Source organism: Ciconia boyciana, chromosome 6 (genome assembly GCF_034638445.1).
Source record: "Ciconia boyciana chromosome 6, ASM3463844v1, whole genome shotgun sequence".
Classification (NCBI taxonomy): Eukaryota; Metazoa; Chordata; class Aves; order Ciconiiformes; family Ciconiidae; genus Ciconia; species Ciconia boyciana.
The window spans coordinates 13,546,469-13,571,344 of NC_132939.1; the positions used below are offsets into that span (position 1 = coordinate 13,546,469).

A 24,876-nucleotide genomic window follows, 5' to 3' on the forward strand; every position below is an offset into this window, starting at 1 on the left:
CTTGAAGTCTGAACAAATCCATTTTGTTTCCTCAGTAGCTAAAAAGACTAACAAGATGCCAGCAAGTTGTGGGCTTTACCATTCTTTCCAATGGAATGTTAACAATGGATATCTGAATTAGTGCTTCAAATGATCATTTTTGTACAATCTTTTGCTTGAGAGAGAGGTTCTTTATTTAAAGAAATGAAGATCATCATTAATCCTAAAATATTATTAATTTGTAGTGTCATATGAAATAATTTGAAAGTTGGTAGCTGAGCATTTCCTAGCATTCTCTCTTACAAATTTCCTGAGAATTTTGTAGTTACATCCTCAATTACCTGAAATCACGGCAGCTTTAGGGTCCGTATTGGAGCCCTGCTGATCTCAGGATCCAGCTGAAGATGGATATTCTAACAATATAGTGAATGAAAATGTGTTTCTTCACATCTTTCTTGAGAAACATTCTGTATACTCAATTACTGATAAAATTATGGGTTTTTTTAAAAAAATCAGTTTTGCTGTTCTTGCAAGGAGAAATTTGCATTGCCTTTGTTTCAGACCTCTTTAAATGTTGGCTAGAGCAACAAGAAGTCTCTAGTCTTGTGTGGCAGGCCAAATCTGCTCAATACGGAAACTAACATGCTTATGGTCATAGCTGATTCTGATTTTATTATCATTGGTTAGGTTGTCCTGATGAAATGGCACAATGCCCTGAGAAAAATCAGGGATAAGCAGAAAACCTAAATAAAATACTAAGAAAGCAGTATTTTCCTAGCAAAAGGGAGAGAAAATCTTGAGGAATAAAAACAGCGCCGTGTGACTTTGCATGATCTCACCAAACATCAGTGTTACTGTGAAATTACGGGATCTCATCAACAGGAGCCTGGAAAGACCCAGTACCTTTTTGTCAACACGTTTCTTCCTCTTTTTTCAGTAAATGGGCTCCCAAGCATGAGCATGTTGAAGTGGGAAATTCCCTGGATCAGAGAGCCAAAAACTGTCTTATTATTCTGTAAGTGTTGGTTTAAGCAGGGCAGACAGGATTTGCAAAGCTGAAAGATCGCTGAGCAGCTTCTGCCAACTCATCTTTCCTCAGCCCAGGATGATCTGTGGAGTCACTCCTGACACTTCAGGAGAGCTAAAACAGTGCTGTGGAGTCTGAGCTGCTTAGCTCAGGAGTCAGAGCAGGGCAGAGGGAGTTAGGAGTCCTGTAACTCTTTCAAGACAAGTCACTTAACCCCCCTCCAGTCACCTTTAATACCGGGTCTGAAATGCAACTTAATATTGTTACTAGTGTTTATAAAAAGCATGTGGATCTTGGATGCGAACTCCTCAGTAAACACACATTCTTATTATCCACTGCACTCTGACTTCCAAAAGACATATAAAGGCAGCTCTTTGGCCACCATTCTGGCTGCCTCCTCTTGTTGAAAACTATCTCATGAAGCTGTGGGAGTTGTCTGCACTCTGTCTGCCATTCATTTCTCCTCTTTTCTGGAGTTAATGTTTGGCAATGGAAGCAGGCAGGAGCTGTGTATCAGCTGGATCAAAAGGCCAGGCTCACTGCTTTTGGTACTGATTTTGTATTGCTCGCTTTCAGAGTCGTCTCTAAGAATTAAATTCTCCCTCTTCTACACACAGCTGTGTTAGCACCCATAATTTGCAGGTAGGAAAAGATTGGTGTCCTGTCCAAAATCAGAGACTTTCTGACTTTGGGGTCAGATATTGGGTGAGGGCTCAGGCATTTATGGCACCAAGAACCAGCCCTTCTCCATCACCATAGATTTTTAGTACATGTCCGCTTTGCTAGAGGCCTCACAAAGAGGGCAGGAATTCAGTTTTTGCATCTTGTGCTTTGTGATGCATATAGTGCAAATTATCTCAAAGCAATGTGGCAAGTGATTCTGTTCTCTTCTTGGTGCAGATGAGATACAGCTCCACTGTTATCCATGGGTGTTCGTTGGTACTAGTGAAAGGAGATGCCTGTTGATACTAGCCTCTATCAGAGAAAATGATACGAATACATACATTGATCCATGGAAACCATATATTTATTTGAGAGCAGGCCTGGAGAATTACAGTTTCTGTAAATTAAAAGTTTTTTCTATGTTTGGGTGAGGAAAAGAGAAACTGGAGAGAAGAGACTGAATCAGAATTTAAAAAGTTGTATCTAGAGTTCAAAATCCTACAGAACGTCAATGAGATTATCAGTTTTCTCCTACTGCGGGTAATTCTGCTGATTTCTCAGGGAACAACTCACAGCAGCAAAGCTAAGCATGGTCTAGAGGGCCGGAAACCACCTCTGTCTACTCCCTTCACTGTGCAGCAACGAGTCCCACCAGAAAGGTAGTTTCAAGGTCTGTGACCTGTTTACAAGACACTGTGGGCTCCTTGGCAGGCAATTTGCCTTTGAGACTGCAATTCAGTGCTGACTTGCCACTGGTTTGAGAGCTGCTCACCTAAAGGCTGCGTGTTGGAAGAATATACCCTTATCAGATACGGAATCGGAGCAAATTATTCCAATGTGATCTGTGAAATGCTGATATTCTCAAAGAAATGTCATTGCCCAAAAGGAAGGTGCTGTTCAAGTGAACTTGTTAAGAAATCTAAACTTGATTCCATAATTTTTATTTATGCTGTTTATACATAATATCTTGAAGGTGTATGTAATGATATGCTTTGTAAGGTGCTGCATGTATCATTGTGTATGTAGAAAACGTCAATAAAAACTTCTTGCTTTAAAACCTTTGTATGGAAGATTGCAAGTTATTTAATTATTTGTCTCTGTCCAGTAATACTAGTTTTAAAGTCTGTGGAACTATTGTGCCTTCAAGAGAACATTCTTCTAATGGAAGTAGGTTTCTTGGGGAAGGACCATTTTATTATCCACTGATCAGCTTTTGGACTTTTTTTTTTTTTCATTCTGTTACTTGCCACGGTCCTCTAGAGAATGTATGCCTGAAGCAATATGGACAAAGCTTTGTTTCTCTTTCTTGTTGAATTAGTCCTATAGCTTCTATCTGGATTACTTAAATTTACATTATAATGCAATGTAAACCAGAATCTTTTTCTTAACTGTGGTATCCCAAGTACTTAACAGCATACACCTCCAGAGGGCCTGTTGCTGTGTAGCCCCAGTCTTGCACAGTGGAAGTGAGTGGGTGTTTTGTAACTGAATTCAGGGGTTTCAAAATCGAGCCTTAAGTGCAGTTACCTTACCAGGGACCTGGGATTTAAAAGAATGGCTCATATCTCTGAGAAGTAAATGTTTTGCAACTTCTGCAGGTTATGCAAATCATGCTTTTCCCCTTTTCCTCCTCTCCTGATGAGTCAACAAACCTTTTCCTGGCAATGGAAACAACTGAAAAGATATTCCTTAGAGTGTAAGGAGATGAGGGACTATGCCTGCAGTGTTTTCTATATAGTGAGTCAAAGGCAGAGAGAGGATTGTCAGCACGTCTTTCACCTCTGTTGTTCCATTACTGGTGTTAGTCCAGTCATTTTGCATTTTATTCTCGCTGTTGTTGATACAGATTATCATTTAGAATCTAATAAATAAGTTTTAACATGCTAAAGCATTCTGCATGACCTCTTTGCGCAGTCTGTCCCTATGCCCTAGCTGAATCCTGACAGTGGATTTAGCCAACATGCAGCTTCAAAGGCTGCAGTGGAGGTTGTAGTCTTTATATGTAAAATACACACTTCCACCAGGTGATTCCCCTTTCATTGAGAGAAATGTCAGTGCAGCTCTGGAGCAGGCCTGCATGACATACAGGAATTAGGAGAACAGGATCTCAAGTCTAAGCTAAAGGAGTGTTAAGAATAATACAATAGTTTGACTTTATGGCATTAAACTGAAGAGATCAAGATGAGACAGACAGGAATAATGAAGAATCAGGGCACGCCACCAACTCTGAGGAGGCTGATTTAGGTTGCATCTTCAGGCACTGTAAAGGTATGCAGGCCAAGGTGATTCTAGGTAATTCACTACAAACTCTATGCTGCAACAACCAGCCAAAACCACTTATCACCTGTCACCTGCTTTTGATCTTCTGAGATCTCTTAAGACACCTGTCTGAAGCTGTATAGAATAGCAGGAAATTTAACTTCTAGGATGAAAAGAGTATATTCTGACATGGATCCTTTCTGTCCTGAAATGAGGAAGATTTAAGCAGTTGGTAGTGGAGTATTTGCCATTGTCTTTGGCATGAGATCTCTCTTTTCCTATGGGCACGTTTATTTTTCAAAACAATGAAGAAACAGAAGTCACCAAGCAGTGCAACTTCTGTGCCAGAAAGGCTTGGTTATCACAGGACTCTGAAAAAGATATAAGTTCCCTTTTGTGATAATTTGATCATTGTCCTTTTCTGACCAGAACTTTCCTCTTTTGTGATACTTCTGAGCTTTGCTTGCAAAGTATCCACTGTAGGAAACCGGGATGAAATCTAATAATTTGGTTTGGGGATGTGTTTGAAGGAGAAGCAAATATCTCCTGTGTCAAAGTAAATTTTTCAGAAATTGCCTCAGTGCTCTGGACTTTTGTATTAATGCACAGAACTTGGCAACTGTGCCTGTAGGTATTGGCTGGCTGTTAGGGAGAAAACTGTATAGCAGCAGGGATCTTCTGAATCTTTTCTCCTTTTGCTATAGCGGAGACATTTGTTCCCATGATTTCTTTTGGTCAAATAGTTCTTCCATTTGCTTTTAAGTGTACAGGTTGGTTTATAAAAACCCCAACTTGTTGTCCACAGTCTTCGTAGAACAGGAACTTGCATATGCAAGGCATTACTTTTGGATCTTTCCTCTTCTTTCCATACTGTTTGGAATGGAAAGGTTGCTAGGGCAAAATGTCAAAGGAGTCGTTATTTCTGCTATGATTTGTATGTATGTATTGTCGCAGAGCAGTAAACCCCCTTTTTTTGACATGATTTTGGCTTAATTTTCTTATTGCTGGCTCATCAGTGATAAGCCAGCTGTTTAATGTGTTGTTTGATTTCCTTTTGTCTTTTTGTTCTTAAAAGTCTTTGCAACAACGTACAAAACCCCAGTGACAATGGCTGATTTTGCAAACCATGGCAAAAATTTGTTCTGAGGGTTTTTTCCAGGGTAACACTGAGGCCTTTCTGTATAGTTTATATTCTTCAGCATATACTGTGGGCATATTAATATGTTTTTTCAGTCTGTAATATTCTTTCGATAAGAAATTACTTCTGTTCTCTTTGATAAGGAGAATTTAATCTGTTGGCCACAACATCAGACCAAAGACAAAGCAAGTCTTCCTTTTGCTGTTTTATTTAGTTTACTGTATACATTGGGGATTTGAAATGCTGTGGCTAAAATATTGCAGCGGCTGGCCACAGAGGTACTTTGCTTCAGGTGTTACGAATTAAAAACTGACAGCTTTTTAAATTGGTTTGCTCACTGTAACCAGTGAGTAAACTGTGCTCCTTGTTAGTCAGTCTTTCCCATTTTTGTTGCAGTGGGAATCTTCTCCCTGACAATCCCCTTTTCCTCCAGAGGGAATCCTTAATCTGGGAGGCCAGGGAGCTATTCTGCTGGAGGTGGTAGACACACTCAAGGCAATGGTTTGCTGTAAGAATCTCAGCTGTCTTTAAACTCAGGAAACTTGGAAAAGCTGGGGGTCAAATAGAGGTGAGAAAACTGGCTTTGGACCTGCTGAATGCTCTGATCATCAGCTCATCACTGATATCAGTTAATTGCTGCCACACCCTGCCCCCAACTCTGTGGCTCAATGGTATTTAGTGTCGTAGTGATGCTTTGGGGTAGTTTTGCAGTGTGCAGACATCCTCTGCTTTACCTGCAGCCGCAATAAATTTGGCAAATAACTCTAGTTTCCCCAAGGACTTTATTTTTTATTTCTTTCTGCTTCTAGGTGTCAGTCAGTCTCTCCACCACCTCTTTTGTCCCCGCGAAGAAGCCCAGCCTACCCCCTCAGCGATAGTGAGGACTCTTGCCGCTCTACTCGCCTCACCAAAGTCTCCAACTCCAGACTGCGCCTCAAGGACTGGAGCAGCCGCACATCTACACTGCGAAGCACCTCCACAAGCCCATCAGACACTGACTCCCCGAGCCACCCTCTCAAAGCCATCAGTGTGGGCGCTTTGGATAAAAGGCTGTCCGTGTTCAAGGCTGAGGACCAAAAGGAGAGTCCAAAGGAGGCTCAAGATGGGGAAGCAATAGGGAGCCATCCGCTCGCCCGGAGCACTCTGTCCTTGGGCACTGCCACCAACTTGAGAAACCTCTCCCTCAGCCGGGCGAGCGTCCGCTCCCAGGCACTGGACATCAGGCAGAAGATCACAGAATGGGAGTGCCGCCGGGAGCCATCCCCCAGGATGAGTGCATGTGTGGACAAGAGGGATGCTGGGGAGAGGTCGGGCAGTGAGAGCTGCCCCAGTGTGCTGACCTCTCCCTGCAGTGAGAAGACGTTCGATTTCAAAGGGCTCAGAAGAATGAGCCGAACATTTTCTGAGTGCTCTTACCCGGAAACGGAGGAGGAGGAACTGCTGGACAGGGAATCCTGCCATCGGTTCGAAAAGAGACCAGGCAGGAGCGAGCCTCCTTCTGCTGCTTTCCTCAAGGGCCACGTGAGGAAAGAGTCCTCTGCTGTGCTCAACAGAATACAGAAGATTGAGCAGGCACTGAAAGAGCAGCCCGGCAGAGGCCTCCCCCAGTTACCAAGTAGCTGTTACAGTGTTGACAAAGGGAGGAAAAAGTCTGTGGCTCTGAGTACTGTGGAGGGACTGAATGAAACCCTAAGTGATAGCAAAGGAGGGAGTGTTATTTTGGGGAGTGAACCAGAAACATCTACTGAGGCTGAGAAAAGCAGTAAGACAAAACAGGGGGTTACTGCAAACTCTGCTGGCCCTAAACTGCTCTTCGAAAGCCCAGCTAACACCGCAGTGAATCCTGTCCCCAAGCCCAAACGCACCTTTGAATATGAAGCAGACAAAAACCATAAAAGTAAACCAAGCAATGGCCTACCTCCATCTCCTACACCTGCTGCTCCTCCTCCCCTCCCGTCTACCCCTGCACCCCCTGTGACCAGAAGACAGAAGAAAGAGTCGCGCTTTCACAGAAAATCCCAGAATAGGTAAAATTCAAGGAAATATCTTGTGCTCGATCTTCAAATAAATAAATGTGCTGTATTTTTTTAGTAACAATATTTAAATTTTCCCTCTAATGCAATGCTTTTGACCTGAGAAATGCTAGGAATTGTGTGCAAGACAAGTATTTTTAACTCTGGACTGCACTGATGGGATGTACTGGTACAATGCCTTTACATGGCTACAGTTTTGGAGTTCTCCAACCTGCATTCCTTGATCCCTGGAAAAGGCTCTAGGTCACGTGTGCTAAAGGTTATGTTGCTCATTTTGGCACATAAGCCCTTACTTGAGATTTTTAAAGGAGCATAATTTCATTATCCTCTTTTAGCAGGACCATAGCTGATCTGTCAGTCCTGTCTGCCTCTTCACTGCAAAACATACCTGCAGAGGGTTTGTGTTTCCAAAGCTTGTTACCACAGCAGTTGTGTCAGTTTTATGCATTGTTGATGATTTTATGTAACTCAGTGCTTAGAAATGTCCTAAGTTACTATTAATAGCTGTAGAGGGTTAATGCTGAGACAAATATGTTTTAGTGCAGGAAGACCTTTATATCGTTCCTGAGTTAATGATGAGCGGAGTATATGGCTACATATCCTCAGCAGTCTGTGGAGCTTGGCATTTTAATTACATAATTCCCCTTGACTTTTTGGAAATGGTACAACTTATTCTGCTCACCGCTTAGAAAATTGTAGGCATAGTTGTTGTTAAGCGTTCAAAGTACGGCATTTTTAACAAGTTCACCTATCTGTGCATGTGTATGATACACACTCTTGGTATTTAGAGGTGACCTCTGCAAGTAACTGCTAAACAGCATCTCAAATGCACACTATCAATTCAGTATCTGGTGCTTGATGTTGGCTCAATTAATTAAAAGTTTATGTCAGCACAACCTGACCTGAAGTACGCTGAAGCAGGAAAAGGAGAAGAGGAGCCTTCAGATTCTGTTCTTTACTTTCAAGAGACACCTGCTTCTGAAGTGGATCAAACAGCTCTGCTGATGTCTGTTGTTTCTCTGAGAAAGGCGGGGGAGGGGAGATGTGTTCTAATCAGAGCCAAGCTCTGATTAGCAGTGCTTACCTTTGAGTTCTGGCAATAATTGCAGTTAGAGGAAGTAAATATAGATTCTAACAAGAATTTGTGAAATAAAGCTGACCTCATTTTGTTCAGCACAGCATTTCCAATGTACAGAAGACAAACAATAATTTTTAAATGTTCTGCTATAAATGATAGCCTTTATTGGAAAATTAAGGGGCAAGTGGTAAAATGGTCTGTGTGGTGGGTGGTGCAGAGGAATGCATAACAGGAGATTATTCTTGCACAGAATCACCGTGTGACCTGCAGCCAAGTGATCAAAGTCAGTCTCCAAGTACACACTTACCCTGAATTTGAGACCATACAAGTCATCTGAGAACCACAGTATTTTGTTACAATGAGTTTGTGAGATGAAGTTTTGAAACTTCTTTCAAGAAGAGGTACAATTCATGCTTGCACCTACTGTTCTGCAGGTTCAGTCCCCTGTCATAGTGGAGTTAGACAACAGCATGGTTCAGCAATGGAGCCTCAGTCCTGGGTGGGGCTAGTAGGTACGACCCCAAAACAAAAGCAATATTTATCAATTTAAGTTGTGATTAGTGGAGTTATAAGTTGTAAGATTTACAGTGTTGTTACGTGTACCTGATGATTCTTGCAAATCAGTTTGACATTGTACAGGGTGGGTTTCCATTTGCTTGTAACAGCTTTACCCTACTGTAGTTCAGTGATTTCTCTGGATTTACCTCTGATTAATGATGATCTAAGTAAGTTTAAATCAACGTCCGAACATCGCAGGTTTGCTGGCTGACTACAAGGCTGGGTGGAAATCCTTTATAAAATCTTTATTGTCTTTGCTGCTGTCCTTCCTTTAGTTACAGTAAGGAGAATTCCAACATTTACAAAGAGCTTGAGACCATACAAGTCATCTAAGAATGGCAGTATTTTGTTAATATTACTGAAATATCAGTCCCTAAATTGTTCTCTTTTTGAGAACAGACATAATTCTTTATGTCTACAGCTTGTAACTGTGTGTTTCAGATTGAACATACGTGTGGCTTGCACTTACTGGAATGTCATGAGAATGGATGGTGGATATTTATCCTTCTAATATTTTGGTCAAAAACACTGGTTTTCTTTGTGGTGGCTAATTCAACATTATAGTAAAATGGAGGAAGTATCTCATATTTGCCTGCTAGCATACAGCCAGTCTGTATTCAGAGGACCTGGTGCCCATGGTAGCTTCTACACTTCAGATTGATGTGAGCTGGATGTTCCCTAGCAGTTGGAGATCTTCTGGCACAGAAACGGCACAGGAGAGGAGTGGCACAGGATAGGCTTGGGTCAGATGGACCACAGCTGAGTGCTGGTCCACAAAACCATTTCCATGGTCCTATGCAGTGTCACTGCACCATAGCGTTGCCTTGAATTCTATAAGAGTTGGATATTTAACTACTTTAGAAAGTCTCATTTCATACACAGGTGTGTCTTCAGTGCCTAAGCATCTTTTATAACTGCCAGTAGGTATGGAGGAGCAGATGTCTGGATCTGAAACACAAGACTTGTTTCTGCTACGATCCTGATGTGCATAACTCGGACCTGGATATTCTTAAGATTAGGGAAAGAACAGAGAGGGTGCTCCTAAGCCTGCCCCAGACCCATAAGTCTGCTCCAGCAGACAAATAGGAAATGATCTTGTCAAATGCAGTGTCTGCACGATAGTCACTGTATTGCCTGTAGGGATACTCTTGAGCCAATTAACAGGCTGAAGTATGTCTTGTGAGACTCTGCCACTGCCATATGGATATGCTGTCAACATATGTTTCACTCCAGCTGGGGAAAAGAGGAAAGAGGGTTGATGGCAGGATGATTTACTGTTCATCTAGTTTGAGTATCAATGAGTGAAGTATGGCCATCAGCACAGTCTCTGCAAGCCTTACAGCACTCTGGGATTTACACTCTGACCTGAGCCCATTTTTCACACCATTTCATCCTCACTACTAAATCAGTCAAATGAATGCTAGCCCCTGTACAGCTGGCAATGCAAACCATGCACTTCCCATCTTCAGCGTAGATGTTGCCTCAGAGAAAAGTGCTGGGCAAACTGGAGAATGGGGAGGGCTTGGGCTCCTCTTTACCCAGAGCTGCTCGGTAGCACGGGGACAGGTGTGGGTGAGAGGTGGTGAATCGCCTCTCCTTTGAGTACCTGAGTGGGAGACAAGTTGTATGGGTTCATCTGACCCAGCTGTCCTTCACCTTCCTGCCAGAAAGCCCAAACCTTCAGGCCCTCAGCCATCAGCCTGGGCTGCTCATCTACCCCAGAGAGCCTTAACTTCCTCCACGCTTTGTCCTTTGCTGCCAGTGCTTGACGCAGGGAAATGGCTGACTTTCACACGAGTCTGCCTTTGGCATTCGTATACTGACCTTTATGTGGGAACATATCTGGAGGTTCAAGACATGTGAGTGTTTTCAAACTAAGAGCTATGTCTCCCAGAGCAACTGGTGGAGGAATGCTTTCCAGAGAAATGTCTTTTTCTTGGGGAGAGACGAGCACACGTTTCTGGGGCTCCTGGCAAAAGCAAAGCAATTTCTAGTCTGAGGACTGTGCTACTAACTTACTCTTGTAACCTTTGAAAAATATCACATACTTTCTTGGTATTTTCTCCCTGTCCGCATAATGGGGATAACTATACTTCCAACCTCATAAAAGTGTCACAGATTGCTATACTAAAGACAGCTCTGAGTACAGGACTTGAGGTCCTTTAAAAGTTAGTCCTTAAAGCATGATGTGTGATTTTTTTGGTTGGTCATTTTATATATATTTCTTAACAAACAAATGCTCAGCTAAGTGTTTGAGTCATTTTGCATTCTAGTTACTAATTACTTATTGTTTTAAACTTTAGAAAATCCTTTGAGTTTGAGGATGCATCAAGTCTGCAATCCCTGTACCCTCCCTCCCCAACTGAAAATGGGACTGAGAGCCAGCATAAATTTGGATCCAAGAGCACTTTAGAAGAAAATGCCTATGAAGACATTGTAGGTAAGAACCTGCTGCAGTACCTGGGCTCACAGCGGGATGTTGAGCAGTTGTGGTCAGACCGTGTACTGTTGAACACATGTCCTGTGCAAGAAAGTTCAGTGCTGTCAGTAAAGAGAGATTAAATGGAGGGTAAACGGGTTTGATGCATCAGTGCAAACATAACTCTCAGTCTGCATGCAGGAGGTCTTGATTCCTTCAGACTTCATCAGGTGGTATTGGAAACAGACTGTTTGGTCAGCTTTTTGCCATGCTTTTCAAGAACCAAATCATTCTTTTTATCAAGGCTTTGGCTTGAAGCCTTGAGTGGTGTAAGAATGTAAAGAACTGAACTCAAGATAGCGTTTACAGAACTATCCAATAGCAAGATTAACCTCACAGGCCTTGTGTGGTCAGCCTGAGCTTTTCAGGACACCTGTGTGGACTGCCCCAAAGCAGTTGTTTGTAGCACCATTCCTGGTCTCCCCTAAGTCCCAGTTGCTGGTTAAAGAAAAATTAATTTCCTTTAGCTATACAACCATCAGGAATGTGCAACAAAAATACTGTTTAGATTAAGCTTCACAAGAAAAACATGTTTCTTTTGGTCTTAGAAGGAAATGTGTATGGCCTATGCATACATTCTTTTAACATCAAAAAAGTTGTTATAATTACCGAAAATTGGGCAGCCCTTCAGAGCACAGATTTTCCACACCAGTGATGAATATCTGCATTGTTTTTAACTCTTTCAGTGTTGTATTATTACAACAGATACAAAGGGTACTTCATTTGACTTTGGACAATGAATCTTTATCTACTGAAAACTGGAGGGCTACCAAGATAGTCAGGGGCCCTAGTGCACTTGTCCTCTGAAGAGACACTGACAGGCTGGGCTTGTTTAGTCTAGTAAAGAGGAGGACCAGAGGCACTCTAATACTGCTTACAAATGTTTGAAGGGCAAACAAAAATGGTAGAACAAAACTATTCTTGGTCATATCAGTTGATACAGCAAGGAACAGTGGCCACAAACTGCAGCTTGGGGCTCTTTGCCCTTATACCCAAATTCTGTCTTTGGCTTGTCAGCCTCAGTGAAAACAGGAATTTACTCTTTCCATTTGCAGCTGTACACTCCCTCTATGCCATTCAAACAAATGCTTTCAGAACACAAAAAAATGCTGCTGTTCAGTGTCTGTTAATAAAAATGAGAGCTTACATAGATACTAAAACGTTTTTTTCTGTGGAGAGCGTCCTTATATGATCATCAACCTTCTCCATGAACTGCCAGACTACCGTGCAATTCACACTTGAAAATATATTGTGCATTAATTACAGCGCTCATCTTTGCTCAGGACCTGTCAATGTGCTGCCAGGTGTTAGGTGGTAATGCTTCTTTTCTTTGCTTTGGTTTGTTAAATATCAAAATAAAATGTGCAGGACTGGTAAGAAGCTTTCTTCAAATTAGAAGAAATCTTGGGTTCAGTAAAACATAATAGGCTCTTCCAACTCAAGGGAACTATAAACCAGCTCCCTGCAGATTATAATCTGGGAATTTTGGCAGGGCAGTGGGAAGAGAATGCAAAATTTCAGATCTGTGGACAAACACAGAACTTCATTGTTTTGTACTGCTTTTTAACAACCTGTTTCCAAAGCACTTCATTCAATACAGGCAGTGCGGGGGGAATACCAAATCAATATAATTCTTATAAACTGTCAAGCATGATTAAAGACAAACCGAAGTAGTTTGATCTCTGGCTTTAAAGAAACTATCGTAGTTTTGTGTATCACATCTGCATAATTTATACAGGAGTGCTAGACCCCAGTCTCTAAGTAGCACTTTTGTACTCATGCAAACCAGGTGTCTGTAAGAGTGAGTTTATTTTATAGATTTACATCTGCTTCACAGCTATAAAGGATTCTGTCACTGCTGCTTTGGGTTTTCTTTGCAAACAATTGTCCTAGAGGTGGTGGTGGGTTTTTTGTCTATACCTGGTTGAATCTCCTGCCTCCCTAAAAGCTTGTAGGTAGTTAAAACATTGTCACTGTAGTAATAAACTTAATAAAGTGTTGTCCCACCCAAATTAAAACTTAATAAAGTGTGTCATGTTCCCCCTACCGAATTAAAACTTTTAATGCAAGTAAGTGTTAAAACACAAGAAAAAAAGGCTGTGAATCTTGAGCAATGCTCTAAGCACTCTACTGTGAGATGTAATCATAAAAAAAAATCAGGTTGGAAGGGATTCTGGAGTCAGCTGGTCCAACCTCTGCTCAAAGCAGGGCTAATTTCAAAGCTAGATCATGTTGCTCAGGGCTACGTCTGGCTGAGTTTTCAAAATATCTTAGGAGGGTGGTTCCACTGCATCTCTGTGCAGCTTGCTCCACTGCTTAACCTCCACTGTGAAGAATTTTTTCTTGATATCACTGTGAAGAAATTTTTCTTTCTATCCAGTCAGAATTCTCCTTGTTGCTATTTGTGACCGTTGTCTTTCATCCTTTCACTGTGCACCTCCGAGAAGCATCTGGCTCTGCCTTTTCCATAACCCCTTCTAGGTAGTGGAAGACAGCAGTTGGGTTCCTCCCCAGACTTCTCTAGGCTAACCAGTTCCAGTTCTCTCAGCCTTTTCTCATTTGTGTTGTACGCTTTAGCCCCCAACCATCTTAGTAGCCTTGCTCTAGACTATCTCCAGTCTGTTGAAGTCTCTCTGGTACTGCGAATACTCCAGATGTGGCCTTGCAAGGGCCAAATAGAGAGGAATTACCACTTCCCGTGACTTGCTGGCCACACTCTTGCTAATGCAGGCCAAGGTGTGGTTGGCCTTCCTTGCCCCAGCATGTACTGTCGCAGGGTTATTCTGACATATGCGTGGGACTGTATTTGTCTTCCTAAACTTCCCGAAGTTCCTGTCAAGCCATTCCTTCAGTTTGCTGAGGTCCCCTGGGACAGAAGCCCAGCTCTCCTGTCTGTCACCACGTCCCCCAGCCTGGTGCCCTTCAGCAGGATGTCTCTCCCTCATTGGAAAGCAGAGGAGAGCTGTGGATAAATTGTGAATTATCTATCAGAGGGTATCTTCTAAAAAGCATATTTAATGTTACATATCTACAAGATACTGTGTAGGGTACTGAGTGCTCTCACTCAGACTAGCGCAATGATCAAAATACAGCTTCTAAGCACTTAAGTGCTAGGACTAGAGTAATTGTTATTTTGGTTACTACATGACCTCCTCATGTGATGCATATGCACACTAAACCTTTGTCTTTCTCCTGGTGCCCTTACACTGTTTCCTTCTTTAATGACCAGGACAATGATGAACTGTTATGGCTAGTTTCTGTTATTTTGAGAGCTGACTTAAAAAAAAACAACAACAAAACCCCACGTTTTAAGGTACATTAAAACAAAAAATGATTGCGCTTTGAAATCCAGTGACATCATGAACCAGATGCTTTGTTTAATTTTGTAATATTTTTCTATGCTTTAATAGATGAAATATCTGCATGTTAAGTTCAAGACAGGTATTGGATTGGAACATAATGATCCATTCTGCATTAATCAAGAAGCAGTTGTATAAAGGGGTACACATTCCTAATATTAATTAGAGCTGTATTCCATGTGCAAGGAACCATGTGGACTTCATTCATCTTCTGTACTAGCACTCACAGGAATGTGGCAGCCATAGTAATCTTAACATTGTTTTGCTTCTTGTGGTTTTGAATGAGTCTTTAATCAGACCTAAATTGATGTGGCTTTATGAATCCAGTTGGGGAAACCATGCTTGGCTTTGTGCGAATTCAAGAAACTATCGTAGTATTAAGAGATGTCTGAGAGAGTTGCTTCTACTGTGTTTGTGGACAACAGTATTTCCTGTCATATGTACCATACGGTTTCAGTTTTCCAGTCTGTTCCCTTAAATGCAGTTGAGATATTTGAATATTGTTATTTAAGGTCTGGTGTCTCTGAGGCATTTTTCACCTGACATCTAGAAGAAAGTACTTGTTATCATCACCAAAAAGAGTTGAATGAGTAAAGTGAAGGCAAGGTTAAGGGCATAATATTAAGTTTAACTTGAGAAAATCTAGTAAAACCATGCAAATTATAGTTTGTGTTTGTAAGAGAAATTGCACTCACAATTCAGAAATTAAATAAAGCGGAAGAAATCTTTGACAAGGCAAGCCTTTGTACTCTGTTTGTAACTCCTCAGAGTGCTGGACACAGTAGAACAGGTGGAGCTTTCCTCTAAGAGGATACTACATAGATGTGTAGTAGACACATTGCTCAGCTGGGCTGTGTGTGTTGCGTTGTAGATTGAGAATGTTTACTTTAATGTCGCACAAATCCATTTGCCCTGTCCAAGCAAGAGCCATTTGCTCTTATAGCTGCCTGGCCAACATTTAAAACATTTTTTTCCCCAAGAAGACTGAAAGTGATTAAAATGCTTTTCCTCCCTGAAGATCTGTGACTAACAGGGTTTCTTGCTTCTCTGCTGTTTTTGAAGTCATAGGTGGACTGTTCGGCACATAGCCCAGGTGTATGAGTATCAGATTATTCATCTTCTAACGGGTGTAGTCTCTTACTGCTGCAATAAGTTTGTATAAGAATGGGTTTATTTCAGCCACATATATTACTGCAGAGAGGTCTCACCCCAGTAAGTTCCCGTCCTGTCTGAGTGGTTCACATGCAAGACTGGTACCTGCTCACTAAATTGCAATGGTCCAAAGCATTCTTAGAACTCTGTTAACTAACATGAAAGACAATACTAATGAATTAATTTATTTTAGAGTCCCCAGCTGGGATTAGGCTGTACTTTTCTTTGGGACAAGACTAGCTTGACTTTGTGGCTGGAGCTCTTTTGAGTGGTCACCATGCTGGGTTGCAGTGGACAAACCCATGCTCTGTCCAGCTTGGCCACATGCATTGGCGTGTGCCCAGCAGTTTGTTGTGATATTAGCCCTTCCTCTGCGTTGGTTGACAGGCTTCCTGCTTGGCCTTTTCCCAGTGCATAGATCTGCCACAATTGCTCCAGGGCTGAAATTGATCTTTTAGTTTATTCCTCTCCATCAGATTCCTGTGAGGAGGAACATAAGTGTCTGCTACTGCCCTGGGGAAGTTTTGGTGTTTCACTGGCAGCAGAGTCCCTAGGAACACAAAGTCTGGGGACACCAGCATATGCCAGTTATGTATAGCCAGGCCTGGTCTATGCCAGAAGTTAGGTGGCATGCCAAAGGCATGATAGGTATCAGTGCCAAAACTTGTTAGACCTGCTTGGTGGCAGGTCCCAGTGCTGTGTAGATCAGTAGGCCACGCATCTCTCCTTTAACCTTGCAGTTGATGTAGTCAGCAGCATGGGGCTCCTTTGTTCATTAAATGCAGGTATTTTTTCAACTGACATTTTAGGATATACTGTGGAAGATGGAGTCCATCAAATACCCACTGGCTGAGGAAATGCTCTTCTCAAGGACACTCCAGCAGCTGGAATGTGAACCTGAGCAGATGGATTAGCTGTTACAGAGGGACAGATAACCTGGGCAAGAGAAGGATAGTCAAAAGTGTATGGTTCAGGCACCTGGCACGAATTCCTGTGAAAAAATCTTTCCTCCAGGCAATGCCACAGTTATTATGCAAAGTTAAATCTGAAATGTTTTTGTTTTAAAGCTGGGATTCAGCAGTTGAGTTCTGGTTCTAAAAGAGCACAGGCCTTGGGGTATTGTCCATGGTGGTAGAGGCCAGCTTGCCTTGGAACTCAGTTCTGTCTTCTCCTCATTTCTCCCTATCTCCACATCACAGTTTCTCTGTGGTCCATTGAGGAGACTAGAGTCAGTCACACATATTTGATGGGGTTACAGACTTCTTCCCAGCTCAGAAATAAATGTTCAGAGGCAGAACTTGGGTTCAGGCCCATCTCTGGTTGTATTTATGTTTGTTGAGAAGTAATTGACGGAGCCAGTCAGAGTGCTCTTCTGGAGTCTGTGAAGCTCTGTCAGCAGAGTCAGGTTGTTTCAGATTGTCTTTAAATAAAAGGTGATAGTTAAGAAGTTGAGAAGCAGTTGCTGACAGCTACTGTGTCTGCTTTGACAGCTAGAGCTGAAGCAATCTAGAAAGTAAAGCAATGCCCCAGAAACATTGCTGTGGGATCTCTAAAACCAGGATGAATTTCTGAATGGGAACTTGCTGGTGGGCTCCTGTTGGGAGCGTCCTGCAATCCGTGGTCCCAGGGGCAGCTGCCCCTCCTGGGGAGGCTTTGTTATGCACCTTTCTGCTCTCTGGACCTGTTCAGTGTCACGTTTAGGAGATTTTGAGCCCTTTCAATACCTGGATACTTCTCTTGACAAATATTTTTTGCACCTTAAGAGGAGTTAGACTAGTGATAGCAACTTAATCACTGTGCTTCTGGAGGTATATAAGTGAACCTTGTTACAATTGACACCCAAGGTGACTGAAAAGTGAAACAGTGTAGTTATACACAGTTGTATAGCTGTTTTCCTCTGTCAGGTTGAGTATCTCACTTCAGTTTGGGGAGAATCAGCTTATTGTTTACTTCTGCACTGTAACAGGACAACTAGCTCTGGGTTTGCATGGCCTTCTTCACAGTCAGAGGGTTAAGTGAAACATAAATCGTTATAAAGCCCTAAACCAGTCAGATTGGTACCAGGCCTAGAAAAGTTCTTTCTTTTTATTCCTGGAGTAAAATCATATCCACATAGGTCTTGTATACAGGTTTCAGGTAATCACTCAGGGAGCAAAATGTCCTTCTTCTGGTGTAGCCATCTCACCTTGAAATTAGTGAGGGCCAGGTGGTTGTTGTCCTTGGGCAAGTACAGTCTTTTCCAGAGAGATGAGAACAGATGAATCTGGGTCGCCCAGCTATTTCCCAATACATCAGAAATCATAAGAGAGGAGCTGGAGCAATATGTCTCAAACCAGCATTACTAAGTGGAGTGTCAGGGCAGCCTATCCTGGGTGGGTGCCTGAGCAGTTGAAATAGGCAGGTGTGGACCTACAGGCAAGATCCTGAGTGTGCAAGGAATGTCGGTGGCTTAACCTTCCCCGTGGAGTCCAGAACAGCATGTCACTCCCTTTATCTCTCCTAGTAAGGGACCTCGTCTCTCCTAAACCAATTAGTTGTTTTGAATTCTGATGTAAATTGGACATAGTGCGTGTCATGTAACAAATGGGATGATTTAGCTGTTTTACTGAATCCTCCACTGTGCGTGCCAAGAGCTGCAGAAATGATGACTGAGGTCCAGTTGGAAGATGTTCCAGCTTGACATTGCTTTCAAATTAGAACATTTGCAAAGTTCTTCCAGTAAATGTGGAAAAAGGTTAGAAAGACAGCGAGCTGATCTTTCCAGTAAAATCCCATCATCGCATGCCACATTATCACCTGTTGTGCTTTCATATCACATTATTGTCTGCCATATTATCATCTCACATCAAAAGGGTTGTACAAATCTGCGAGAAACTGGAATTGCTGGGCTGCTGTGAAGCTGAAGCAAACTTGGAGAGATTGCACCTCTGCCAGCAGTGCTGTGCTAGTTGCTTATCTGAAAACATTTTGGGTTTTTGGTCAGACCCTTACCAGGAGGTCTCTGGATAGTTGTTAGTCAAAGACAGAGCTAGGATTGATACAAAATGATGGTGCAGGCAGTGATCAGGGAAACATATGTTCCTGTCTTCTTCCACGCCCCCAGTCTGCCTCTCACAATCTAAAAAGCATGTGAGTTTTTGGAAAGTGTAATAGTGGCAATTTTAATAATAGACAGTGTAGGGTAATGGCAGCCAGAGCACATTAAATCAAACAGTATCCATATGGGCTTGTCAAAGAAAGGCCAAATACTCCAGCTGTCTGATCCTATTGGTGATCAGCCTGCTGCTTTGTTGCTACATTGGGATACATAGATTTCAGTTATTTTTAATAATCATGTCATGCTTTATTTAGATCCCCATTTTTCTCTGTGGAGTCTGTCTCACAGCTATACCATCCACTACAGCTTCTTCTGACAGTGTCTATCAGCTTTATCGCCTGGTTTTCTAGTCAATGCTGCAGGTTAGTAAAACAGAGAGTAAAATGACCATGCAATTGCTCTCCCAAATCCTAGTTTAAATTCACAGAGACTGTGTTGAAGTCAGCAGGGTTAAACTTCTGTGAAGTGCAAGCACTTTAGGCATGCTGATGCTGTACTGCGCTAACAGTTGCTCATCAGATGTTTTCATGCACATGATTTTGGACTGAATGTTAAATGGATGATTTTGGGGCGTGAAATTTCTTATTCATTTATCAGCCATGCTTATTCTTCTCCATCTAATGCTTCATTATGATTACAAATCTAAGCTCTTGCAGTCCCTGCAGAGATGGCAGGGAGCTGAAAGTATCTGCAGTGTTTCTTCTGCTTATTGCAAGGCAAAGCAAAACTGGAAAAGTTTAGAAAGCACAGGCTGTTGCCTACAAACTCCATGGACCAGGAGTCAAAAGGCCGATCGCATTTTAGACTTGTCACTCTGCATGTTGCAGATGCTCTACTATTTTTCTGAGAACATGGTACTGAGCTGATACACTGGGTGGTACAATTATAAGGAAGTAACAGTCTGTAACTTAGCACTGTTCAGCAATAGCTTGTCAAAGCAGCTATAATTTGTTTTAGCTGTAATTTGATATTGAAATAGTTCCTCTTTCTACAGATTCCTGGGGTAAATTCCTTATCTGAGATGCACAGTTGCAGCTTCTCTGATGTTGAAAGAGCTCATCTATGCACTAAAGATCTAAACTCAGATACTTTATGAGAGTGTGGAGATTTTGTGGTTTTCACCCGTTTGATCTGAACATGCTCGTAAACATCCCAGTGGCTGAGTTTTCCTCCAGCACTGGCGGTGTGAATCTGAGTTTGTGTAATTTTATGAATAACGTGAGTAATGCATATGCAGAACACACCTGGATTCTCACCATTGAACAGTTCTTTGGACTTAAGTGATGTTGGGAGATGCTGGGGAGCTGCAAGTCTGCACAGCGCATGAATTCTGTGCTGTTCCCTCATGCAGTGCTTGCACTCAGAGGCTCATTCCCATTGCTTCCCCTTCAATGGCAGCAAAAGCAGAATTCCCCAACCACCCTTCTCAGCTTGCTTCTTCCTTGCCCAGCTGTATTTTATCTTAATCTTCTGCAAGGGCTTGTGTGCACCAAATGTGCGTGAGGTGGATGAATTGGGCTATATCTACAATGGAACAGAGGTCATGGGCAGAGGGCAAAAAGGTAGTTCAAGAATTTGTAGGTGCCATCAGGAGGATTATGTGTGGAAAGGAGTTGATGTTGCACCTTGTGTATGTTGTTACAGAAACACTGCAAAAAGTTCAGGGGATAGGTGCCACAAGTGTCAGAAGTTCTTACAGACTGCTTACTTGGAAGTTCTTACAGACTGCTTACTTGGAAGTTCTTACAGACTGCTTACTTGGGTACTTCTACTTGTCTGTTATTCAGTCCTCATTGTGCTTATCCAGGCCTCTTTTCCTGCCACTATTTATTGCCACTATTTCCAGCTCCTTGCCTGTGGAGGTACATGCTGCTTTTTCCCAAGTCTCTCCTGCGATGGCAGCTGAAGCTTCATCTCCCAGTTCATTATAATGTAAAATACATTAATTGCTCTATATTTTGTGCACATGCTGTAGTATGCAGGAAATATACACTTTGCCATTTGTGAGGTGCTAACTCTGCCTAACTCAGCTGTACAGCTCAGGGGCCTGGGCTTTCTATGTAGCCAGCAAAGAAGGCGGTAGGCTCTTAGCTTGGGCATTCAGCATCACCCTCTGGAGACCGTATCTCCTCTGTGAGCATTGGCTCCTAATTTAGGCACCCAAGTTAACACAAGTTGATGAGCCCTTTCCCTTACTGTATACCTGCTGTTCGATTCTTCTTGCTTCCTGGCAGTGCAAAAGGCAGGAGTTATAATCAGCAGCCAGTGAATCACTTCATTCCTCTGATAATTATTTCTCCCATCTAGAAAGAAATGATGCATTTCCCTGCTTTCTGCCATTTATAGAGAAGTGTCTGCCTGCAATTTTTTTTTCGCCTCAGCCTTACTTTTCACTCCTTTCTCAGTGTGAGACAGGCTTGCTGCGTCTGCCTCTGCTTCCCATTTGCCACGTGTGAGAGGCTGAGCAGAGGAACATTGTGTGCTGCCTCAGGACTCAGTGGGGCTGACTTGCAGAGCATCATGGAATGAGGAATTGCAACTGCTGGAGGAAACTCATCGATGCTTAAGCTTAAGGCACTGCATTCCTCAGGACTTTTTTCTAAAGATCACTGGTTATTTTATCTTTTTTTTTTTCTTTCTTTCCCCTGTGGACCAATCATTAAATTGCCTGTGAGATCTTCTGAAGATAAATGTCGTGTAGATAAATGTCCCGTGTTAACTCAGCAGTTCGGTACGTAGAATTCAAGAGATGGGGAAACTTGAAAAAAAAATGCTTATAAAGGGAACTCATCTAGAAGCAGGGGTGGTGACTAGAGACAGTCTTTGCCAAAGGCTTGCTATTTCATGTGACCATATGCATTCTGGGGGTCTGATTCAGCTTCCTTTGAAGTCAGTGATAGTCTGCTGTTGTCTTGTGTAGCAGTTGGATCAGGCTCATTAAGAGAAGCCTGGCCCCTATACTGCATAATGTTTCTCCTTTTGGCTTCCAATAGAGACAGCCATATGGAAGGAGCAAGGATGTTTCCTTGCTCTTTCATTGTAAATGTGTTTTCCTTTTGCAGCAAATCCAAATGAATGCAAAAGCACTGCAGCTTGCAGATTGTGAACATTCCTCGCCTGGGTCTTGAGACTGGAGAAGCGATGGTGTTCAGGAAAAATGCAGAGATCAAAGCTACAAACCTGAGCCAGCCCAGCTATATGGAAGCTTTCCTCATTTTTGTGCTGCAGCAACAGTAGCAGCCACCACTGCAGCCCTTCCCCAGAGCCTCCCTCCAGTGTGGGACCTACATCTGGTGGTGGCCATCGGTTCCCAGGTCTTTCTCCCATGGAAGGGAGTCACAGTGCAGAGTGATAGGGTTAAATGCTGCTCTAAGGCAGTTTGGGGTACCCTCACACATCTTTTTAGCTTGCTTGCCATCTTGAGTTTCTTGACACTTGTCCTTCCTACTCTTGGCACCCAGAAAGCAGTCTGTCTGGGCTGCCTAGTGCTCTTTTTGCACATCTGGTCTTTTGGTCTCATCCGCCAGGGAGAGCATATATACTAAAATATGGTGGTTGTCTAAAGTTTGAAAATTACTGAAGACCTAGACAAATAAATTATCTCTTTTAGTTCACTGGCTGAACCAAATACTGGGCTCAAATGCCAAATCAGGAAAACCAGGTTGTTTCAGGTGGCTGAGACTATTGCATTATCAGAGATTTGGTGGGGAAGTTTATTCTTTTAAAAAAAAAAGGATAGGTGAGGCATATTTGGTCTCAAGGCATCATTTCAAAATGGAAAAAAAACCCCTGAAATAATTTGATTTTTAAGCAAATGAGAAAAATAAAAGAAACAAGTGTTCTTGAACAGCAAGCAAACCCCTGAAATAATTTGATTTTTAAGCAAATGAGAAAAATAAAAGAAACAAGTGTTCTTGAACAGCAAGCCAGTCATCTGAAGAAACTCTCACAGCTCTATGGAAAGGGTTAAAATCCCTGTGGTGTCTCCACTGACCTCCACATTACACTGAAGAGGAATTTGGCCTGAGCTTTCTTTTGGTAGAGAATCTGAGTCAGAAAAGCAGCCTCTGCTCATGGTTCCTTGCTCCTCCCTCTCCTCTCATCCAAGACTTCTCTGGGCCTGTTTCTATACTTAATATTTTAGGTCAACATTAGCAATGTTGAGTTTAACTGGGTTCAAGCAATTCTGTTTTACATTGTGTCTTGGAAAGAGAATCACCCGAAAACTGTTAAATGCTTTACATTTTTAAAAAGGTTTCTTTTCAACTGTTGGGCTTGTTTTTTCTCAAGAGTTTGGATACTATGCAGACTAATGTAATAACATTTGTTTTCACAAGGAAGCAAATATATAAGCACTGTCTAATGTAGCTGGGTATTTTGAAATCTGTTAATCCACTCTAAAATGCTTGCTTGACCTATACTTGCCTTGGGCTTACCAGAAATTTTATTATGCTAGTACAGTCCAATTAGCTGTGACTAACCAACAGCATTTTGCAAAGTTGACCATTTATTGTTGTTATGATTATCATATCTAAAGCTCTAGAATTTACAAGGAACAGAATTAGTGTGCAATATCTATTTATTTTTCTTCTTGCAGAAGGAATCAATCAATTCCATAGTCCTCCCAGAACATTTGTAGCTTTAAATTTTTGTAGGAGTATTTGTTCCTTAAGATTTATCCTGTTCATTGCATTAATCAGAAAGTCTTTCTTCTAAGTACCCCACGCACCTGAAGGTGTTCTTTCCATGTGGTGTGCGGATTGACTATGATGATAGTGCAGCCTCTAGAATCAGATTCCCTCTGGATGAAATAATAAGCTGTGACTGCCAATTCAAACATTCTTCAAGAGCAGCAGTTATTCAGGCTTCTAATTAAAACAAAGCTAAAACATTCACTCTTGTGCTTGTATTTGACTAGAAATCTTAGTATGATGCACTACCAAAGCAAAACTGTATTTTTACTTGTATTGTGAATATGTGAACTTGCTAAGCAAAAGCTCTTATTGCTATAATTGATGAATCAAGCAGTCTCACACTTCCAGGCTTAACAATAAAGTAGAAAGCACAAACTACTTTTGTTTTCTTTTGTATCATGAGGAAATGTAATATTCGGTGTAGAACAAAAAAGCTGATAGTCAAACGAACTGGGTATTAATCCAGGCCTTGCTCTCATTGAAAATACCTATGCCTCAACTCTGTAAAAGCGGTGACTATTTTCTGTAACAGTGTGAAAAATAAACCATGCTATAGCTTTCTGTTTTCAATTCTTAATTGTTACAATAGGTAGTAAAATCTGAATTTCTTATATTTTAATAGCTTGTATTGCAATATATATTGTACTAAACCCATGAGGTTTAGAGTAATCTTTAGGTATAAAACCAAAATCAAGTTGGTTCAAAAACTTTGAACTTCCTGCATATTTCAAGTTTCTGCAAAGTCAAGTCTTGAATGTGAGTAGATCACTTTTTTGGGGATGATTTTCTGTGTAAGATGGTTGGAAAACTGGAAGGACCCTGTGTTTGAAAAACCTGAAGTTCTAAACCAGTTGCTGATTGTGAACTGTTTGAAGAAATGGATACAAAATGTTCATTTTACTGATGGCACTCATTCATCTTCATGCTGCTTAGTTCAGTGAGAGGTTTACTGAGTTCAGAAGTTTTGAGAAGACAGTGGGTTATTCCACTGGTCCTTAGGCTGCTGAAGGGTACTGGATCTCACTTAAATCTGAACTATAAATTTTGGTTCTGGCTTTCAAATGCTAAAAATTCAAAGATTGAAGCCTGCTTTTTGGTGTATCTTTCATTTATGTCATATTTAGTGATTAACTGTTCAAGCCTTTATATATTACTGGCAGGATGAGTTTCTGTCTGGAGATATTAATTTTACATAAATTGAAATGAATAGCTGCTTAATTAGAAGGCACGATGCGTTTTAAAGAACACTTTGAGGATGCAGTATGGTCAGGGCAGAAATTCTTCCCTCGTCTTTTACATTTTCCAATCTTCTCTCTTGGCACTGCTAAGCTGAAGTGTTTATTCTTTCTTTGCCTTCTCT

General features: G+C 41.8%; 1 protein-coding gene across 6 annotated transcripts in view; it reads left to right on the forward strand.

Annotated features, from left to right (window-relative positions):
* The window catches only part of DENND2B (DENN domain containing 2B), a 191,218-nt gene that overhangs the window by 107,181 nt on the left and 59,161 nt on the right, over positions 1-24,876 (forward strand). For 5 of the 6 annotated variants that reach the window (XR_012043076.1, XM_072865267.1, XM_072865263.1 and 2 more), the window contains 2 exons: positions 5,876-7,093; positions 11,039-11,175. Coding sequence is in view for 5 of the 6 variants with exons in the window: in XM_072865267.1 (XP_072721368.1) it covers positions 5,876-7,093; positions 11,039-11,175 (1,355 nt within the window). In the remaining variant the exon portion in view is untranslated. The remainder of the gene's footprint in view (positions 1-5,875; positions 7,094-11,038; positions 11,176-24,876) is intronic. The other variant, XM_072865268.1, reaches the window with a different exon arrangement.